Here is a 20,320-nt window from a genome sequence, read left to right on the forward strand (position 1 = left end):
TACTTTGCATATATTAAAATAATGATATGGAATTTAATCAATAAATAAATTACTATTTACAAGCTACTGACAATATTTAATTCAAATTAGGTCCACTAGATGCACACATTAAAGTGATGTAATGCATCAATAATTATAATCCATATACATTATTCTATTTCTGACAATTTCAACAAAAACTGAACATTATAAACTTGCTAAAGATATATGTTATGGCCCGGCTGAAGTGGCCACTGATACATAGTGCAATGTTCTGTAATGTTGTAAAAAGACTTTTTAAAATCTGTTATTGCTGATGACTCTAATGAGATGTTTACTTGCCTACTTGTACAGCTGTGACAGTGCATGTATGAAAAAGGGGAAGGGCACACACCGGGGTTGCATATATGCAAGGCCCACACTTTTGTGCTTCTCCACTGAGATAGAGTTACATATTTTGATAGCAACAGACCAATCATAAATTTTAACATGTCTGCCAAACGCTGAGTGGATACAACTGGTGTGTTTTTATCCACAGCCTGGATTGGTCGAGGTTAGTATTTCCCTGTAGCTCCAATCTTCTCAATTTGAAAATATCAGAAACGAAAGAAAGTCGTTAAATTTTCGTCCGAAATCAAGAGTGCCTGCTCTCAATGTCTAGGCCATATTTTAAACGTCTAGCCCTAACCGTTGTCAACTCTCGCGATAATTCGACGTCGCCGAGGGGAGTGTCAAATTCCAAGAGAGAGGAGAGGGGAGCCAGAGAGAGGGGCGCAAGGGTGAGTTTGTAAACACTTTATTACCCTTGAAATTCTCCATAGATATGTCGACTGCACTAAACTATGACAACGTAGCACCCTCTGCGACAGTTTTCAGTGTTTGTTGTTGCTAAAACTACGCGTCTATTTAATTGTCAAAACTGTTGTGGCAGCTACTGCGCTTCATTCGGACCCAGTGTCTCGATTTGCACTCAAGTGTCAGTCCGCTAACCAACCAACTGCTAGCTTTTTTCTACTTTTCTGATTGTGGTAGTCCGTAATGTATTTAAAATACGCCAGTTCACCTCGGGGGTAATTAGATTTGTGTTAATGTGTGTTCGCTGTCATCGCAGAGACTGGTAGTAGCGCTGTTATTACTCACTTTGAACGTGCATTCGGCCTGTTGTTAACGCTAGCCACGCCAGCTAGCCATTAGTTTTGCGTGGATACAAAAAGTTGATTTCAGGTTTGTAACCAATAAGATCCAACCAGTCGATGTTATTGACAGGGTCTAAAGCATTGCATGCATTAGATGCAGTTGACTGGCGTGCTTATAGCCAATTGCTGAAAAGAAAAGGCGGTCTTGTTACGGGAAAAGGCAGGGCTAAGTGTGCCCGTACATAGCCAGAGGGTAATGGAGGCTAAGAAAGACCAACTTTTTCAAGCCAGTCAACGTTGTCTGGAAGAAGGAACTAAAGTTTGCAGGACTTTGGGATTTCAGTGTGACACTGACCTTTTTTTTTTACATGTCTGAAACCTCAGGGAAAATATTTGCCTCTCTGTTTTTTGGCGGTAGAATATTATGCGATGATAAATTGGATCTGCAAGGAGAGCCTCAAAAGAATTCAAAGTCTCAAGTAATAATGATATCCATAGTATTGCAATTCGAGCTGCTGAACGCCCCAGGATCCGCATCCCCATGCATGTCAACACCTTCGTTAGGAATGTAGGTCATGTTTTTGGCAGAGTTATACTTCATTCCATCACATAGAGAACTGTTACACCAGAGAAAACTGCAGTCTGTTTAGTCCAACCAAACATTTTGACCCACACTAATGACATGCATTTGACTGCAACTTAAATGTCATCACATTACTTACATGGTGAATAATTTAATCTTGCACGCACACACACACACACACACACATATACCGTATATATGTATATGAATCACAGTTAGTGATGTCAGTGATTTAAAGTCTGTATATTTTTATTTTGGTTTGTAAATTCAATATTGGACTGATAATGCTGTTGAGCATTAAGTGTATAGACTTGGTGATTTAGCACCAGGTTGAGGCTGCACTGGCTCTACTTTAGTTGAAAAGCAAAACATCGAATGACATGGTATTTTTCTTTTGAATGTCTAGTTATAGAACCAGTACCTCACGGCAAGTGCTTGTAAAAGTTGCCCACCGGGAATCACATCAGCACAGTGTTTTTGATTTAATTTTAGAAAAGTGCCTTGGGTCCATCCTGTATTGTCCTGCATTGTCTGCTGGCTTGGCATGGGTTTAGCTTTTAGGCCTTGTTAGTTATGCAGACATGGATATAGGATTTCATTTGTTCCATTTACCAAATCTCATGTTCACTTTGCTTACATAAATACATATTAGCTATTGCACACACCCAGCTGCAGCATAGATCTGTGGTCTCTAAAGCCTTGCCTAAAGACCTCACCTGTGATCCAGCAAATACCCTGATCCTTGACTCAACCAATTGCTGACTGCATCTTTCTTTCTTTCTTTCTTTCTTTCTTTCTTTCTTTCTTTCACTATTTCACTGTCTCCGTCCCCCTCCTTTACTTTTTTTTCTTTTTGTGGGGTCTCCCCTACCCTCTGGCAATTCAAGCCTCAGATTCCAGAGTCATGGCTGCAGCATGAGCTATTAATACAGTTTGTTTAGTCAGTTTCCTAGCAGGCTGCATCAAACACTGGATGGCTGAGGCTGATTATAGCTGGGACTCGTTCCTCTACACCTGCTGAGTCGGAGAAATCCAAGTTAATGGTGGGACTTTGGCAGCAGCTCAATGAGAGGGACAGGAATTAGGGCACTTTGAGTGCTTCCATGTCACCTTGGATGAAAGGAGGCGAAAATAGGTGGACTTGATATCCATGCCTGTAATGAATATCAGTGACGTTCATCAGGACTAATGTAACTAGCAGACTGATTTATTGTCTCTCACAGAGTTGAGGTCTGAATGAAGAAGAGCATTTTACAGTGTGCTGTAAAACTTAACACTGTCAACTCATTAATTACTCTTGGAGTCTATTCTCAGTGAGACATATCTGACAATCAGATTAGCAAATTAAGAGTATCCTGTCCTTTTGGACAGAGTTGCAGTTTTTGAAGATGTCCTTCAAGGTAGATTGTCTCACCACAAAACTGAGAAATAGATTCTAAAGAAAAGACCTCGACACATCTGTCTTAATCAGGTTAAGATATTTGTTGGGGCAGCTATGAAAACAAATAATATTTTCCACCCCTGTCATCTGGAATTTATGGTGGACTTCCCACAAGATCAAATCCCACATTTTATGTTGGTGCCTGCCAGCCAAGTTAATGTCTAGCATGTCTTTAGTAAGATGTAAACTCTGAAATCTGTTCCCACTCCTCACACCAGATGTGTACATTTCCCCACACAGTCCACACCCTCGGTATAACGAGCTAGACGTTGTATCTTGTTTGCAGACACATCTCAGCCCAAATAGACTCAATGGGTTGGAAGCACTTTGTGAGGGTCCTGGCACTGATCTGTTGTCTTTCTCCAGAGCATGGGAGGTCTGCAAGAAATCAGACTGCTCTGCCACATCGGCCTTTTGATCCGTGCAGAGAGGGACGGGGCTTTTGCTCGCAAACACGATGCAGGCCTCGTTCCTCATAAAGACATAGAGCTGAGGGACACAACGGTTAGGCCTGTTACAGGCCAGGCGTCATGGGAGAGCGTTGTATTCCAGCGCAAGGCTTCAGTAATCATGTGTTGGCTCAGGGGCAGCTGTCCTCGGCGGAGGGAGAAACGGAGGGAGGAAGGAGGAAAATGTACTGACTTCAACATTGGGAAAACTTTCAGACATTTATGCCTCGCCAACATAATGAATAATCTGTCCCACTCGATAATGTTAGGCTACATGCTCAACCCATGTAGTTGGTACAACAGAGATTAATTTGCTCAGTAATATTACAATAGTAAACATGTTAAACTGAAATTGCTCTGCAGTTTGTGGAAGCTGTAAGTTAGTTGAAGCATCAGCAGCTTTTTTAAATTAACATGATTGCACAAGCTTTACAAAGGGCTAGTATGAAATCATTAAGGTCAGCCGCTATCCCTGCTCATGCGTTTTGGCTGAGTCCTACTGAATATTGCAGAAATCAGTGGCTTTTATTTATTGAAAGATTTGTACTTGTATACATAGCAAGGTCCTTGATGCATGTTGGTAGTTGCTGTACTGTCAGTGGGACAGCATTGTGTAATAGCTGCCAGACGTCACTTTGGGCCAGCTGAGACTAGTGCTAAAACATTAACATCCCTCGTTTGTCGCCATTGCCATTGCCATCGCCATCGCCATCGCCATCGCCATCGCCATTGCCACCCCTCCAATTCACTGATTTAAAATTAATGACCAAGTTATTTTTGTAAACTTCCCAGTTTGTCTTCACATGGAGAGTTGTTCAGCTGTGCAGAGCAGTGCAGGGTGGGGTGGTTTAGTGGAGTTGGGGTTGGGGATGGGGCTGAGGCGGGGGGGGGTTTGTGAGCAGTTATTCTCCTCTGTGGAGACAGCTGATAGAAGCAGTAAGCCTCACACAGCTTTAGTTTATGTCACTTCAGCTCCAGGCACAACAGAAGGGGAAACCAAACAGAAGCATGTGCATATTTAACTCTTGACAATAGCATGTACTGAGGAAGAGAGGTATCCAGTATTTGGTTTGTAGTCCTGTGGAAAGCCTTAGAAATGTTTCCAGTACATTCAAATGTCCAACAGTGCTATTCTTATGTGCCTATCCTTATGCTTTGTTAATAGCACGCCAATAACATCCTGCGAATAAACAACAACAGCCAATCATATCTAACCAGAACTCCAACCAACCAGTTAGTGTGAAGTCCACTCTGGATGTGCAGACTCTGAAACTGTACATAATTAGTTGTTAATCACTACAAACATCAGAAGTCAGATTTTAGATCATACTGTCTCTGGGCAATAACCATAATATTTTTTATTTGAATTCACCTCAGCAAGCAGACAGCAAAGGTAGATGTCAGGGATATACTTAAATAATACTTACATAATGATGACACAACATACAATTTGAATTTTTGTAATTAAAATATCATAATAGTAGTTTAAAGTTGTCTCAAGCTTCAGTAAAGTGGTACCATATTTAACTGGTCTATATATAATTTTTTTTTTGTCAGAGTACATGTCACTAGAGCTGCAGCTAACTTTTATTGTCATTATTGATTAATCATTTTAGTCTACAAAATGACAATCTTGTTTTGTTCAAAGCCAGAATATATTTCGCTGAATATGACGTAGAAACAGGAAATCTGCATATTTTCCTATTTTTGCATGAAAGATGCAGATTCTTTAACGATGAATTCATTATCAATTATCGAGTAATAATTGCCCATAATTTTTCTGTCAGCTCAAAGTGTCACCCACTCTGACGTTACATTATTGTATGAAAACACCACTGGTCGTGGCAAAAGTATCATAACATTATCTGTTAAAGAATTGACCAGGACAACGAGTACAAGTGAGGTACAGTATCAGGTCAGTGTCAGTGTGCCCATTTCAAGATATTTGTGCTGTGGATTCACATGAGAGTGTAAAGAGATGGTGCAGAGAGAGAAACAGCTGAGAGAGAGACTGAATGGGGGGTACAAGGGAAGAGGTTGGGAGGTGCTGGAGAGGTGAGAGGAGGGAGTGGTAATGAGAGAGGGAGGGATTGGAAGTGAAGGAAAATGAGACAGAGGGAGAAGGAGAGGGAGATGTCTTTGTAAATGGTAGCTGTCGTCCTTTCTTGTAAGCGGCTCCTCATTGGCCAACCTGAAGCCCCCCTGTGTGAAGGAAGTATCACCAGGGAAACTTCGTCTCGCCGCCTCTGTGCGTGTTTTCCTTTTTGCCAGGGTTATTTTTAAATAGCGTTCGGCTTCCTGCTCAGACTAAAGACTACAAGCCACAGCATCCCTGTTTTGTTGTTTTCAGGATTTTCCAGTTCACAAATCAAGAAAAGCTGCAGCAATGTTCTCCTCTTCTCCTCTCCCACAGTTACATTGCAAGCTCTTTGCAAAAATGGGGGACGATCGACCTTTTGTGTGCAATGCTCCTGGCTGTGGGCAGGTAAGTCTTCTCCCTCCTTGTCCTGGGGTTCAGGTGTGTGCATGTGTGTGTGCTGTCGGGTATTTGCCTTTGTGTAAGTACTCTACAGTTGACTGTAAGTACTTATGATTGAATGTATTTTCCTTCAAAAGAACAAAGATATTATACTTTACATGATACTTTATTTACGTATAGTATTTATATTGTACAATAAAGCTTCCTGTAAATACAATGAGAACATGTTGACCCTTAAGAGACTTCCGGTCTGCCAAAACACTTATTGTCATTGCCAGAATGACCTAACTAGGTGTGATTTACACAGTACTCTTAATGATCATCGCACCGATAGCATTGTAGTTAGCATGCTGTCTTGGGAGACAATGCTGTCTCCTTTAACTGTGACTCACTGGAAGCTCCAGTGAGTAATCAGAGCACAGTTATTGTTTCAACCTGTCACTGTTGACTTGAAGCGCCTGCAGACACAGGTTTGAGCCACGGCAGTGACTCAGCTGAGTGCCAATAGTGCGCTCACATGCCAGTAACGTGGTGTGTTGTCGGGGCTTGGCCTGATAACACAGCGAATTAAAAGACGGGTGCTCCAGGACTCATGATTATCCAACACAAGAAACATCATGTCTAATGTTGTGCTCAATTAGCTGTCTGCTGCTGTGTCCAGTTGGGTGTGATATCCTTAGAGAGAGAGAGAGATGGATTATCTCTCTTGGGTTCTGGAGGAAGAAAGTGTTTATGTGGTTAAGAAACATTTGTGATTCATAAGCCAACTTCTATTCTCTGATCAGAAGTGAACTGTACACGTGGTTTGCGGTTTGAACAGCAGCCATGTAAAGCAGTTAAACATGCGTGTGTTGGATAAATAAATGATGATTTGTTTGGTTGTGTTCTTCTCAGAACATTATGGATGCCATGGGACGCCTTCCCTGATAGAAAAAGACATTTTAACTTTCCTTTGACATGTTTCTGTGCTGTAAATACTCTGCATATTTCATTCGTAGACATCATTATTAATTTAGTTAAAGACAGTTAAAGCAACAGAATCACATGGAAGCTTTTCAAGGCAAAGTGACGATTGATGACAGTGCTGGTCTACATTTGTGGCACTCTCACCAGCTTTGTTTGAGTGTCAAACCGTTGTATAAACAGGTCTGGGATTGTAGTATGGTGTGATCGTGCTAGATGTTTGGGTCTGTTTTCACAACACCACCTTACTTTGAGCAAAATAAACATGTTTATAAAAAAAAAAAAATTTACAATACAACCCCAGATGTTAAAGCCACATTAGACGTTACACTGGAGGGCAGCAGAATAAAGTTCAAACAAAACTCTCAAGTATTTTCATATATTTCCTCTCTTTTAGCTCTGTTTTGGTCTCTGCCAACTCCTGAGGGAAATATCTGCTCAAGCTGCTCAGTGCCCCATTATATTTACGAGCGAGCGTTAGTCACTAACTTTGTGTGTCTGCTGTTTGGTTGTGGGCAGTGCGTACTGCGTACAGTGGATGTATCAGATTTTATTTACTGAAAAAAGCTGGAATCGGGGGGTTGTTGAGAGCAGCTGGACTGAACCGAAACACTAAAGTTGTTGGCCAGAAAACCAAAACAATGAAAGACACAAAACTCTGCACAGAGCCGAGGGAAGCTGCACAGTCAAGTGATAGGCAGTCATCATATCCCATTCACATTACACACAGACATTTTGATGCATTGGTTATCAAAACTATTGATCAGTACAGTTTTAACTGTTGTTTGAACACAAGCTGCCAGAAATGTACCTAAATAAAACGCAGTCTAAAATTGGCAAATTCTTGATTTAAATCAAGAACTGTCTGATCAAGGAATTAACAAACAAAACTGACCAGGTGTTTGCTTACAAACCTTCGGTGCTTCACAGTTTTCAATACTTTGTGCTGTGGTCTTAAGTCTAGACTGATTTAGGAATGTTTTCTTGCTTTTAATTAAGTCATCTTTGAAGATGATTATTTGTGTATATTTAGATATGGAACATCCTTTATGTTACAAGTACCTCGTGTCCAAATGCTTTTTTACTGCTGCCCTTTACAAGCAACAGTTGTCTACCAGGAAAGTCTGAATCATGCCCATAATAGAACAAGTATGATTGACTCCTGGCTTCGCTCAGGGTTTTCCTTTTACCAAGTTAACAACAACAACAACAACAACAACAAAAACAACAACAACAACAGCAGCCCCCTATTACATGATGCCCAGTATTTACCGTGTGGGGCAACGTAATCCTAGCTGCCAGTATCTCATACAGGGAGATTAGCTGGAGATAGTTTTCTCCACAAGACCCAGCCACCTTGTTCAGAGGAAAGAGACATATAGTTGTATTGGTGATGCTGCCTGGTCGGGCTAAAAATAAGTCCCATGACACTTGACTGTGTTTCCACTTCACTCTCACGACTGAACTCGCAACTGCAACGCGGCGCCCTAAAATAGGCTGCAGCGAATGGTGAATAGGCTGGTGCCAGAGCCAGGATTATTCCACCTACGTCTCTGACTGATTCACCTCGCCACTTCTCCAAAGAAGAAAAAGTGCCGTGTCTCAGAGGAGAGGATGGCTACGGGTGCTCTTTGCCAGACCTCCTGTAGTTTCCACTGTGGCTTCCACCTGATATTAGGCAACAGAATGTACTCCAGTATAGAGCTTTACCGAGACACAGTTAACAGCGTCTGAATGTTTTACACACTGACTAGCTTGACAACAATGAGCTTTCTTCTGTAGAAGCACATTACACTTGCATTTGCAGCACCTGTTTTGATGTTTCAGCTCATTTGGTGTTTTCAATGCTATTCAGTTTTTACAGTTCATCATTTTATTGACATTTTAAACCACTGATCATTCCCTACATTTCTCTGCTGCTAAAATTATTTCAGGTCTCATCCATACAACATACATACATAATACATACAAGCCCTTTTTCTTTTTCTAGATAATTCTAGTTGGTTTGAGGATATTTGAGCCCTTATCCTGCAGCGATAATGGGCCCATACACGGCTTCCAAGACATTGTACACCACAGATACAGTTTTCTTTGTGGTTTGTTCACACAATGTATATGGTATAGGCCACATGCGTTGGGATACATCTCCAAGAGATTATCTGTCTGTGATTATTGCAATATGATATCTGGGTTAAGGCACTAGAGGCTGCTTCTTTAGGTCACCAGGAACAAATAGACAGTTACCTCCAGGATAATTCATATAACGTACTTATCTTTCCTCTTATCTTCTTGCTCACTTGTTCCAGCGGTTTACCAATGAGGACCACTTGGCTGTACACAAACACAAGCATGAGATGACACTGAAATTTGGACCACCCAGGACCGACTCTGTCATAATTGCAGGTACTGTTTGTCTACAAGACAAACGCTCAGCTTCCCCTTAGTTACATATCCTCCCCTGGCATTCAGATGAAGACTGTGAAGCATACCTCAGCGTCAACACTATTAGTACAATCTCAAAAAAAGCAGCTCCAAAGGCACATTTATGACACGGGTTTCTATATTCAAAGCTAAGTGTGAACTAAGTGTGAAAGTGTTACTTATAGTTATCTCTGTTCATTCCCATTTGACAGACCAGACACCTACTCCCACCCGCTTCCTAAAGAACTGCGAGGAGGTTGGTCTGTTCAACGAGCTGGCCAGCTCCTTCGAGCAAGACGATGATGAAAAGAGGGCCAAGAACTCTGTAAGACCAGCTTGGGGTGGATGATTTTGTCTGAGTGTGTGTGTGTATGACTGCACGCATTACTGTGTACAGGAACCAAGGAAATTTTCTGCAAAGACTCCCATGAAGTGAAAAATTATTTTTTACTTCCTTCTTTCTTAACTTAGGTGTTGATGTAGTCAGAAATTATTGCTTGTAGAAATTCCCGCCTTGTGCACTTTGTCTGTGTATCATCACAGTTTAAACTAACTATTGCAACAGTTTATTTGGATGATTTTATTTCTAGTTGCATCGTGTTTTATTGCAGTTAAAATAGTGTTTCATAAACTGATGCTGTGGTTGTTTGGTTTGTGTGATAAATACCCACTTCCTCTTTTTAACGTACTGTAGTCTATGAGAATCTTATCTTTGATAAGTACTGTGAACTCTCTTTATCTTTCTCTCACTGTATCTGTCCTACTCAGCTCCCTGCTGCCAACTCTGTGGCTTTGGACATGAGCCTACAGACGCCATCAGACATGAAGGTGAAAGAGGAGGCACCTGTAGAGGTCGACTCCTCACCCCCAGGCAGCCCAGAATCTATCTCTGGACAGTCAGACAGCAGCACGGAGCTTCTGGTTAAAGGAAAGGTAGGTCAGAAATGGGAGTACAGGCAGTTGTATGATTTTATAAAGAAGAGGGTGGGACCTTCAGTGATTTAGAAAGAGTGTGTTTAATTATACATGTCATGATGACTTTTGCTGTATTACATAAATACATCTTAAGGAAGTGAATCATATCATCTTTTTTCATAGAGATGTGTTTCCTGACATGTCAAAAAGCACAGTTCTATTTTTTTTATTGAGAATGACTGTAACATGTGTTTCAACTGTTAAACATAACTTCCCACACCACTAATCTCCTAGGACACCCCCCCCAGGAGTTCAGCCCCCACACCGACTATTGTGCGTCCAGGCTCCCTCCCACTGCACTTGGGCTTTGATGCCCTTCAGCCCACCATGCCGTCACCGACGTCTGTCATCACACAGGCACCACCCTCCAATCGTACTCTGGGGTGAGCTCTATCAACATCCTTCTCCTGACTTCTGCTGATCTTTTTAACCATGATCTGCCTCCTGAAATTTCCATTAAGAAGTCTTAAAAACACTGTATGACAGTATCACTTGTATATTATTGATCTGTTGGTCACAACACTGGTGAACCTATATGATGGTTATAAGTCATCATGTTCTCTGTGGGTGCACAAACTGAAATATGTTTGTTCTGTGCATATTTTAAACATTTTCCTATCATTAAACTGACACATGCTGGGTCTCTCAAAAACCTCTTGACTTTGACTTAAATATGAAATGAATTTCTGTGCATTTGTGCAGTTTTTGTCTGCACGATTTGGAAGTATGAATGTTGTGGAGTTGAAGTGGATTCGTTCTCCTAAATGGTGCTATTTGAAATGTTACAGAACCTTTTCTGCAAACATGACTGAACTTCCTGTTCCTGTCCCTCTTCTGTCTGTCTGTCTGTCTGTCTAGTTCGCCAACCAGCCATTACCCCATGATGATGCTTCCTTCTGGTCAGGCAGTGCCTTTGCTCCCTGGTCCCGTACAGATTCCCTCTGTCATTAATGTGAGGCAAACCAAAAGTCCTAATATGTTGTATTTCAATTTTATAGCTAAGAAGTTGGTTCAAGTCGTTAATAGATGTGTATTTGTGTATTGTATCTGGTCTCCAGCTGGCTCGACCCTTGTGCATGGTACCCAACATTCCTGGGATCCCTGGTCCTCCTCTGGGAGGCAGCAGCAGCGGCTCTAACTCCCCCTCTGGCTACAGCATCCACTCAGAGGCCAAGATGGTCAGCACTAGATTAGCTCTCTATTTTTATCTCTTTATCTGTTCTTTTTGTCTCCATCTTCACCCTCCGGCTTTCCTCTGCACTGACTTAGTTTGTTCATCATATGACTTTTTTCTGCAGTTACTTGTTTATTTAACTCTTACACCGCAATAACAATTTGTACTGAATTTATGACACTACAGAGTGTACACAGATCTCTATACAAGGATCCCAGATGAAGTGAGTGAGTGTGGTCATTGTTTATTGTAATACAACATACACAAAGTATCCACTTTATCATTGGTGGTGCTGTTTACCAGTTGTATAACTTTTCAAGTCATTGTTGACATCCAGCTAATGCTCCATATCACAAAGCAACATCGTCAACATCAAGCAACATCATCCGAAAATTATTCCAGGAACATGCAAAGCTGAACCCAGTACAGAAGGGTTGAGATAGAACAGGATGTCACATGAATGTGCTGCTGAAAACAAGCTGGAAACTGTTTGATGCTGTCAAGTCAACATGTGCAAGGATCTCTGTAGAGCTACAGCACCTTTTTAAAGTCATTCCTCAGAGAATCCAGGCTTGTCCTGAGGGAAGGGGTGGGACAACCTGGCACTGGATTAGATTTCATCATGAAAACATCAGCGATGTAGCAGAAAACAGTCAAATAGATTTATCTCATGCGTACAGAGCAGTCTGTCAGCAGCAGAATTTCAAAGCACAAATATTCGTCACTAAAAATAAATTATCTTCATGACATGATGCATCTGCTGCGTAAGTGTGATTAACAACTGACTTGCGGCTGTATTTAAGATTAGTAACCAAGTTATAGGCCAAGCTCACTTGGCTGAAACTTTAAATGAGTCGATGGGTTAACATGGAGTACAATACACAAAAAAAAGTGCTATTGTCATTGAATCTGACCTGTGGTGTCAGTGCTTTCTTTGCCTTTACAGTGCTGTATAGTCTTTTCCTTTATACTGACATTACACTGTTTATACTGTTGATTTGGGCTGTATATTCTGGTGCCTGTGCTTTTTAATGATATTGGTCATATCGTTGTTCTCCTTAAGCGTCTAAAGGCTGCGCTGTCCCAGCAGAGCCCATCAGGACAGAGTATGGGGGTCATGGCTATGGGCAGCAGCCCCATGGTGCCTCAGAGGGCAGAGCAGAGCCAGCTGCTTGTCCAACAGCCAGATGCTCCATCACCTGCACAACCTCAGGTACACTGTGTTGTCTGTAGTCGAAGCCTTAACTGTAACACACCAGTGTGATTTAAACATTGGAAAATTTAAGAAATACCCAAAAGTAACTGAGATAAAGCTTGTTTAATATATGGCATACCACCTGTTGTAGTTACAGAAAATGAGGGTTGTACTTCTTGTCGTGAGATGACTGTGATGTGTTCTGACTAAAATGATGAAACTATGACTCAAACTTCCCTTTTCTTTCTCCTCTTGCTTCCGCTCCCCTCCCATCTGTCGGTTTCCTTCTCACCCTGTTCCCCCCTCTAGGTATCTCCAGCACAGCCTACAGGTGGGCGTCGGCGGCGGACAGCAGACGATGACCCAGATGAGCGAAGGCAGCGTTTCCTTGAGAGGAATCGGGCTGCGGCGTCGCGTTGCAGACAGAAACGCAAACTGTGGGTCAGTTCCCTAGAGAAGAAGGCCGAGGAGCTCAGCACCCTGAACGTCTCACTGTCGGTGAGTGGGCCTGGAGTGGGTGTGCGGAGATGAAATGTGGCCTGTGGGATGCCTTTGTTAGTGTGTGCATAGTCACACTGTGCCCACTTGACAGGCTTTCAACAATCAAAGTTTCAGGTGTATTTCAGATAGGCAAAAATCAATTTGAGGGAATATTGGGTAATTTTACATGAGATGAAACTCTGGAATACATAACAAGTTATCTCACATCCTCATTATATTATTTAGGCTTACAGATAATTTTAACACCATATGCCCACTCTCTTTAGAGCAATTCTTAGCCAGAAAACAACAATGACATTACATTAGGGGGAAAGGGGTATGAAAGGACTGACTTTTTTGAATTATTTGACCAGCATCGACAATAATCTTTCTTTGGGGTTCACTGTATGTCTAACTATAATATGTAATTTGATTGGCCTGATTTTCCATCCTCTCAGAATGAAGTGTCTTTGTTGCGGAACGAGGTGGCTCATTTGAAGCAGCTGCTGCTGGCCCACAAGGACTGTCCTGTTACCACCCTACAGAAGAAGACTGCCTACTTAGGTGAGTCCTGCGCAATTATGCCATGGTACTCGCCTGATTGTATTTAAAGTTACAGAAAACATTACATAACGACCTCTGATTTTTCTCGGGTGTTTCAGGTGGATGTAATTAAAGCCAAGACAACACATATATGTCACTGCCATTTCACAATTTCTTAGTAAAAACTCACCCATTGCTGAGTTTCACAATATTCCAACAACTAAACCTCCATTTTACTTCCTGTAATAAACTGTTTATTAGTTCGTTTGGTTTAAAACCCAGCATCTGGACCAGGATAAAGGAACAGCATTTACATTTTTACTGCAATTCATGAAATTTCTGTAAGTAGTAATTACCACCTGTTTAGCTACAAATTCATGAATTTGAGTTTCCTGTACTTTTATTGTTTGTTTTCTCACTCAGAATTATTCAGGACAGAACTCTTTTTGCACTGTGATTAAATTCACTTCAGCAGTCTCAATTTAACTGCTAAACAACAAACATAAGTGTGGAAGTTATGGAGTGTATTCAAGTTAAAAAGTTAAATGTGTTAGCTATCAAAGTATAAATTTGTACTCGATTTGTTTCTTTTTTTTTGCGTAGCTGCAGAGGAGAGCATGAAAGACACCTCAGAGCCGACAGGTTCTCCTGCCCCGGTGATCCAGCACAGCTCTTTGGCGCCCAGCCCCTCTGCAGGGCAGAATGGCCTGAGCTCAAGGGCAGCAGCAGAGGCCATGGCTATGTCTGTGCTGGCAGGAATGGGCCAGCAGCAGAGGGCTGAGAGTGGACCCTCTCACATTATCATGGCTGCACAGTCTCAATCTGCTGCCAGATGATGAGCAATGCCACCACGGCCAAGACTTGGCTCACCACTGAGGGCAAAAAAGAGCAGCGGACACCCCCCTCCCTCCCAGTTTCCCCAGTCTAGAAGTCCAAATATCTCCTCCTCTGCTCCCCTGTTTCTCCTCTGCTCTCTCTGACCCTCCTGTGGAGCCATCATGCTGTGGCCTGGAGCTCAGCAGCAGCCTTCTGGGAATGGACTGAGACTTTTGAGAGAGCTTCCTGTTACCTTTGCCATAGACTACAGGGGCTGGACTCCCCCCCCACTCCCACCCGCCCATTTCCCTCTATCTCTCCTCACCCTCAGTCAAAATGACTCTTCACTGGACTGTAGGACTGCATCGCTCTGAGTGTACTGCCGTAATGAACTTCCCACGTGGACACGTACCACACACGTGCACAGTTTGAAACACACGGGTGTTGCATAAACATTCTTGATCAAATCAGATACCAAACAACATACAGGACTTTACACTGTTTTCAGCAGGGAATAGTGCCTTGTGCTCCTCAACTTTTCAGCCATACACAAACCCTCAAATACCGTCATAGCATAGGTCCCTACACACCCTCGGCTCCAAAGATGCAGTAGTTGTCTAGACGTCAGTGACTTAGATCTCAAATATTCACATAAACCTTTTGTAAATGGTTCCACCTCAAAGTGATCTCAACATGGACCCAAAACTTACCTCATTTACACCCCTTTATGATAAAATTTATAAACTGTGTGTGTGATTGGCTCTGTGTGTATATATTTATGTACATCAGAACATAGCAGTTTGCCTACTCCTGATCTGATACATTAATATTTAGATTGTTAGCATGTGACTTTTTCTATTAGGGTGTTATGTTCTTGATACAGTATGTGCAGCTATATTTTTTTAATTAATTGGCACATCCTCCAAGATTAGTCCACAGAACCAAAATACATTGGATTGTCCAAGACAGTGTAGTATCCTAAAATCATTTTTTTTGAGCAATATTATTTTCTAACCTGAAGGGAATTTAACCTCTCCTCTCCTTCTCAACGTTTCCTCTAAAAGAGGCGGTTTTGGTGTTTATTGGTTTGTAAGTGGATGCCTTTTCCATTTTATCCGAAACTATTCTAGTGACTATGTTTCTCTGTAACTGTTGTTTTCACACTTCTCAGGATGGTTGCACATCCTTGCTGCTCATTGGAAGTGCGATGAACCCCTTAGTGTCTCTGCTTTTTACCAAACCTAAACTAAGCCATAATGACAACACATCAGATCTCTGAATCTCCAAAGACCACCTGGTACTAGTTCTGGGGCAGGCAGTCAATAGCCGGACTGTTATTTTGTGATTCAGAGGTCACAGTGACACAATCTACAGTATATCACTGCTTGTTACTTGCACTTACACAGTCTCACACACAATCTCTGGTAGTTTTGCCTTAAGATCACATTGGTGCCTCCGATATCCCCACTTAAAAACACGCAGATTTGGTCGTGTGAAAATTGATGGAGCCTTAGAAAAATATATTTGTCTTAATTTGTTCATTTCATCAAGAAAAACAATCAATGAGGAACAAAAAGATTTAATAACTTGTTGATGATTCCTCCAGGCATTTAAAATGAAGAGTTAAATTAACCATTCGTCTCTCTTCGGTGACATGAAATGATACAACACTTGTCTGTCATCTGCTGGAGGGACACAGCAAAGACAACTTCACTCGTAGGAAAAGGTTCAGATGTCTTGTGACTGTTTCTGAATGGTTCCAGTTCCTCATAAATCCCACAAACATATTTTACCCAGATATCAGTATATTTTTACATTAGCACCTAAACAAGCTTTTTTTTTTTTTGTCCCTGTATATTTTTGTCCCTCTTTTGTCTGATCATATATTTGCAAGATGTGATATTTCAAAAACAAGATATCTGTCCATTAACATAAGGGCATGTCTTTATGCACTAAAATAATAATGCAAGTTTATTGTTGCTTTGTATTTCTGTTCATTTAAGTTTTTGCAGTTCTATTGGTCTTTTTTTTTTAAATGGTATTTTTCTCTTATTTGTACTGTATACATAAATGGGAATTTGCTCAGCAACCTTAATACTTTTCACCTTTGACTGAACCTCTTGTCCTACAGTCCCAATGGCGAGCCCGGCATTTTGTTGTACTCTGTTGCTGGCGCTATATTTGGCTGGCAGTCCCTTATAGACGATTGTTCATATGAAATGAAAATTCAAACTATATTTAGCTTTCATATTTTCATGTAATTCATGTCATTGGCACCTTTTCTGTCATTTCTTGTTTTCTTTTGTTGTGTGCTATTTCAGCACTATACAACTTTTGTCATAACGCTTCTGATTGTACTGATGAATATAGAAACAAATTTCTTTTAACACACGGATTTCTTTTTTCGTTTGTTTGTTTGCTCTACAGAAAAATTTCATTAGTCCTTTTTCAAAAAGAGATTTTATCCCTTTTGTCATATCTTTTAAGAAGAATTTGGTTGCGTCTTCCGATGGTCCTTGTCTAACTTATTTTTACTTAATTGGTTAAATAACAATCATCATCACAGTCTTTGGCATATTAATGTTCCCTAGAATTGTTATGAGAAGAGCAATTTGATGAAAAATGCAACAATGTGAAAGTTGCACATAGTGTTTTAATGGTTTTTCACACTCCCATTGTTGGACTGATGATTTCAAAATTGTCCTTGTACTGTACATATCTGTACTATATGAATATATTTACTTTTCCATGCATGTCCAAGTGGAATACTATGAACACTTACAGTGCTGCAGTTTTAATTAAAGAAACTACATCTTAATGAGTATTAAATGGTTTTGTTTAAATTTCATCTTAGATTCACAATGACAAAATATGTTTTCTGTAATCTTACGTGGTAAAATGTGGTATGAAAGGCAGTGTATTTGAATATGACAGAATATACAGTATGTAAGGACACTGCACTGCTTTGTTTTTAGTTGTAACCTCAGTCTCCTCAGTCTTGTGATTCTGGTTCTTCTAATGAATCATTGGTTCATGTCCTTTTAAGTAAATTCTGAAATTCTTCAACTTTATTGTAAGCTGTTATTGAGGACACTGACGTCATACCCTCTGTGTTCATGTGGGACTTTGTGGCATGTAGCAATGTTTCAGTATCTATTTTATTCCAGGTAGTGTGGAGGAAGAATTTGAAACAGCATTTTAACCCTGGTCTTGGGAAATAACATAAACAGAAGATATGATTCAACACTGAACTTGACAAAATATGAAAAACACACATAAACAGATGATTTTGAGGACTTCCTGTGAAGTTTCTGAGGAGCTGAGGGGGGTGTTGAGGAGAAGAATCCTTGCTACAGCGCTGATTTTAAGTTCATGTGTTTTGAGCACTCAAGTACTTTTGGAAAGGCAAGACTGACACAGTAGCCTACAATTATACCGTTACGTCCACGTCTGAAGCTTGTTTTCCTTGTAAGACAGTGTCCATGTTTCATGATCATAACTTTTTGTAAGCAGCATTTAATTGCAGAGGGAGTAGCAGGAATTGTATATTTATTTTTTATAATGGTTACAGTCAAGATGCCACATTGGCCTTTTGAAGGTGACCCATAAGTAACTTACTCAGAGTTGTTTTCTGAAGTTATACTTAAGCTTTTTTTATGGGGCCCTGGATCAAAAATGATCTTGGGGCCTCTACCCCATTCTTCTGACACTGTGCATTGTATATATGGCATTTTGCCTTTAGGTACCTATCAAATACTCTGTACTTAGCAGCCCACTTAAACAATTATTGAAACAATTATTAGTTGATCAATTGATACTAGTTACTAGAAACTAGAAATATACTCAGTTTGTTTAGCTGTCCGGACTGTAGTTGGACCTTTTCGGTTCACTCTCTGCACTTTCATAGTGTCATTTTCAGCCGCAGCTGGCAAAGAACTCAGTGTACACTACCCGCTAACCACCAACCAGCGGACAGACTAACTGGTGAACATAGTGGAGCATTAAGCAGCTAAAGAGCCACATATTTTTCTCAGGAATAGATAAAAAAAAGTTCTTGTAAGTGCAAAAATCACTTGTTTTCTTTCTTGTTTTTTCGTTTTGTATTTCTTTGTTATCATTTGGTGTCAAGTTATATTTGTTTTATATGTCTGTTCATGTTTCATTCTGGTTGGTTTACATCGCTTTGTATTTCATTTGTGTCTCTTTTTAGTTGTCTGCATGCTTTTGTGGTTTTCTAGTGTCTCTGTTTGATTATCTTGCACCTTTTTTTTTTCAGTTGTTTTGCATCCCTTTGTGTTCATTTTACATTTCTTTCTAGTTGCTTTACTTCTCTTTGTGGTCATTTTGCATTTCATGCAAAAAAAATTAAAAAATCTCATTTTGCATAGTCATTTAATTAACGTTAAATAACAGTAATTTCAGATAGAGGCTCTGGTTCAGGGGCCCCCTCACTGCATGGACCCATGGGCCCATGGGCCTGTGCATGTCATTTTACTCATCTTGTGTGAGGCTGCACAATTATTCAAAAAATATTATCGAAATTGCAATATGGCCAAGTGGAACATCCAAATTGTAGGAGCTGCAGTTTTTTTTTGATAAAGGTAAAACATGCCACTGCGTACTCGAAATGAAGCATTGTGGTGCGACACAGACGCCAGACGCCAGACATAAGGGAACATGCCTGTTTGGCACAAGACCCAACAAAAATCACATCATCATTTTTTTCTGTGAAAACAAAATGAAAAATTACCATTCCAACTGAAATCGTTTTATTATATCTAACAAAATAACTGTAAGATGTTTTGGGTTTTTTTGCATATTGTTCAGCCCTAATCTTGTGTCTCTTTTTGGTTGCCTGTGCATCTCCTTTTAGTTATTCTGAGTGTATTTTTACTTGTTTTGAATCCGTAGTCGTTCTGAGTTTCTTGGTGGTAATTTTGTGTCCACTCATATTTGTTTTGTTTTTTTATCTCTCCTTCTATCTCTTTGTACTAATTTGATTGGGGAACAGTCACTTCATACAGAGGCACAGGGGCCCAGGGGCCAGAGGTCCCCTGTGCCTGTGCCCAGGAGACCCCTCCAGTAACTCATCCATGCATGTATAGTGTGGGTAAAAGCTTGATGTGTCTCAAGGGATGAAATTATATGAGCTGGTTACTACATGACACACAGCACCGTCCCCCTTGTGTTTCCGCCTGTCAGACGCCAGAGGGAGCGCCAGTGTCGGCGTGATTTCCGACAGAGGATGCGGTGAATTAACGCACAGGCGAGGTAAATGCAGTCACGTGACCGCTCGTTGCCGTTGGTGAGTTTCTCCCATTATGGCGGAGCGGCCAGCCGTGCGGATGGACTGTCTCTCCCACTCTGATGCTTGTTTCGTGTCGTGAAGGAGGGCGTTTTATTTATAATTTTTTAACATTTCCCCGGCAACAGCCCGGTTTCTTTTCGACTAGACTGCACTCGTGTTTATCGGCGAAGTCATGGCAGACCGCGGCGTGGATTTGTCCGCCCTGCCAAAAGAGGTTAGAGACCAGTTGGCGGAGTTGGATCTGGAGCTGTCTGAAGGTAAAGGAGGCGGGGAGGGGGGCTGACGGGGCTGATGGGGCTGATGGGGGGAGATGTTATAGCAGATTTTCAAGCTAGCTATGTGTCTCAGCTGTGTGGGCTAACCGGCAGCGATTAAACC

The 20,320-nt window shown here is 41.1% G+C and overlaps 2 protein-coding genes across 4 annotated transcripts in view; both read left to right on the top strand.

Moving 5' to 3' along the window:
* Positions 1 to 717: 717 nt before the first annotated feature.
* Positions 718 to 17,482, top strand: atf7a (activating transcription factor 7a). Of its 2 annotated transcripts, XM_056385388.1 has the most exons (12): positions 718 to 758; positions 6,002 to 6,073; positions 9,337 to 9,433; positions 9,664 to 9,776; positions 10,220 to 10,384; positions 10,661 to 10,809; positions 11,285 to 11,378; positions 11,485 to 11,604; positions 12,664 to 12,813; positions 13,105 to 13,293; positions 13,734 to 13,839; positions 14,422 to 17,482. In XM_056385388.1, exons 2-12 carry the CDS (start codon positions 6,026 to 6,028, stop codon positions 14,652 to 14,654), a joined length of 1,464 nt encoding a protein of 487 aa, XP_056241363.1. In that variant the 5' UTR covers positions 718 to 758; positions 6,002 to 6,025; the 3' UTR covers positions 14,655 to 17,482. The 2 variants fall into 2 exon arrangements, with proteins under 2 accessions (XP_056241363.1, XP_056241362.1); XM_056385387.1 differs by lacking the exon at positions 718 to 758 and having other exon boundaries at positions 5,748 to 6,073.
* A 2,463-nt stretch (positions 17,483 to 19,945) lies between these two features.
* dip2ba (disco-interacting protein 2 homolog Ba) overlaps positions 19,946 to 20,320 on the top strand; it is a 44,751-nt gene continuing 44,376 nt past the window's right edge. For both annotated transcript variants that reach the window (XM_056384477.1, XM_056384478.1), the window contains exon 1: positions 19,946 to 20,199. In XM_056384477.1, the coding sequence (XP_056240452.1) occupies positions 20,115 to 20,199 (85 nt within the window). In that variant the 5' untranslated portion in view covers positions 19,946 to 20,114. The remainder of the gene's footprint in view (positions 20,200 to 20,320) is intronic.

The sequence above is a fragment of the Seriola aureovittata genome, chromosome 9 (genome assembly GCF_021018895.1).
Source record: "Seriola aureovittata isolate HTS-2021-v1 ecotype China chromosome 9, ASM2101889v1, whole genome shotgun sequence".
NCBI lineage: Eukaryota > Metazoa > Chordata > Actinopteri > Carangiformes > Carangidae > Seriola > Seriola aureovittata.

Coding starts and splice junctions, on each gene's coding strand:
- atf7a (XM_056385387.1), top strand. CDS start 5,975: ATGTTCTCCTCTTCTCCTCTCCCACAGTTACATTGCAAGCTCTTTGCA. Junction 9,777..10,219: donor AAAAGAGGGCCAAGAACTCT/GTAAGACCAGCT, acceptor TGTCCTACTCAG/CTCCCTGCTGCCAACTCTGT. Junction 10,385..10,660: donor AGCTTCTGGTTAAAGGAAAG/GTAGGTCAGAAA, acceptor CTAATCTCCTAG/GACACCCCCCCCAGGAGTTC.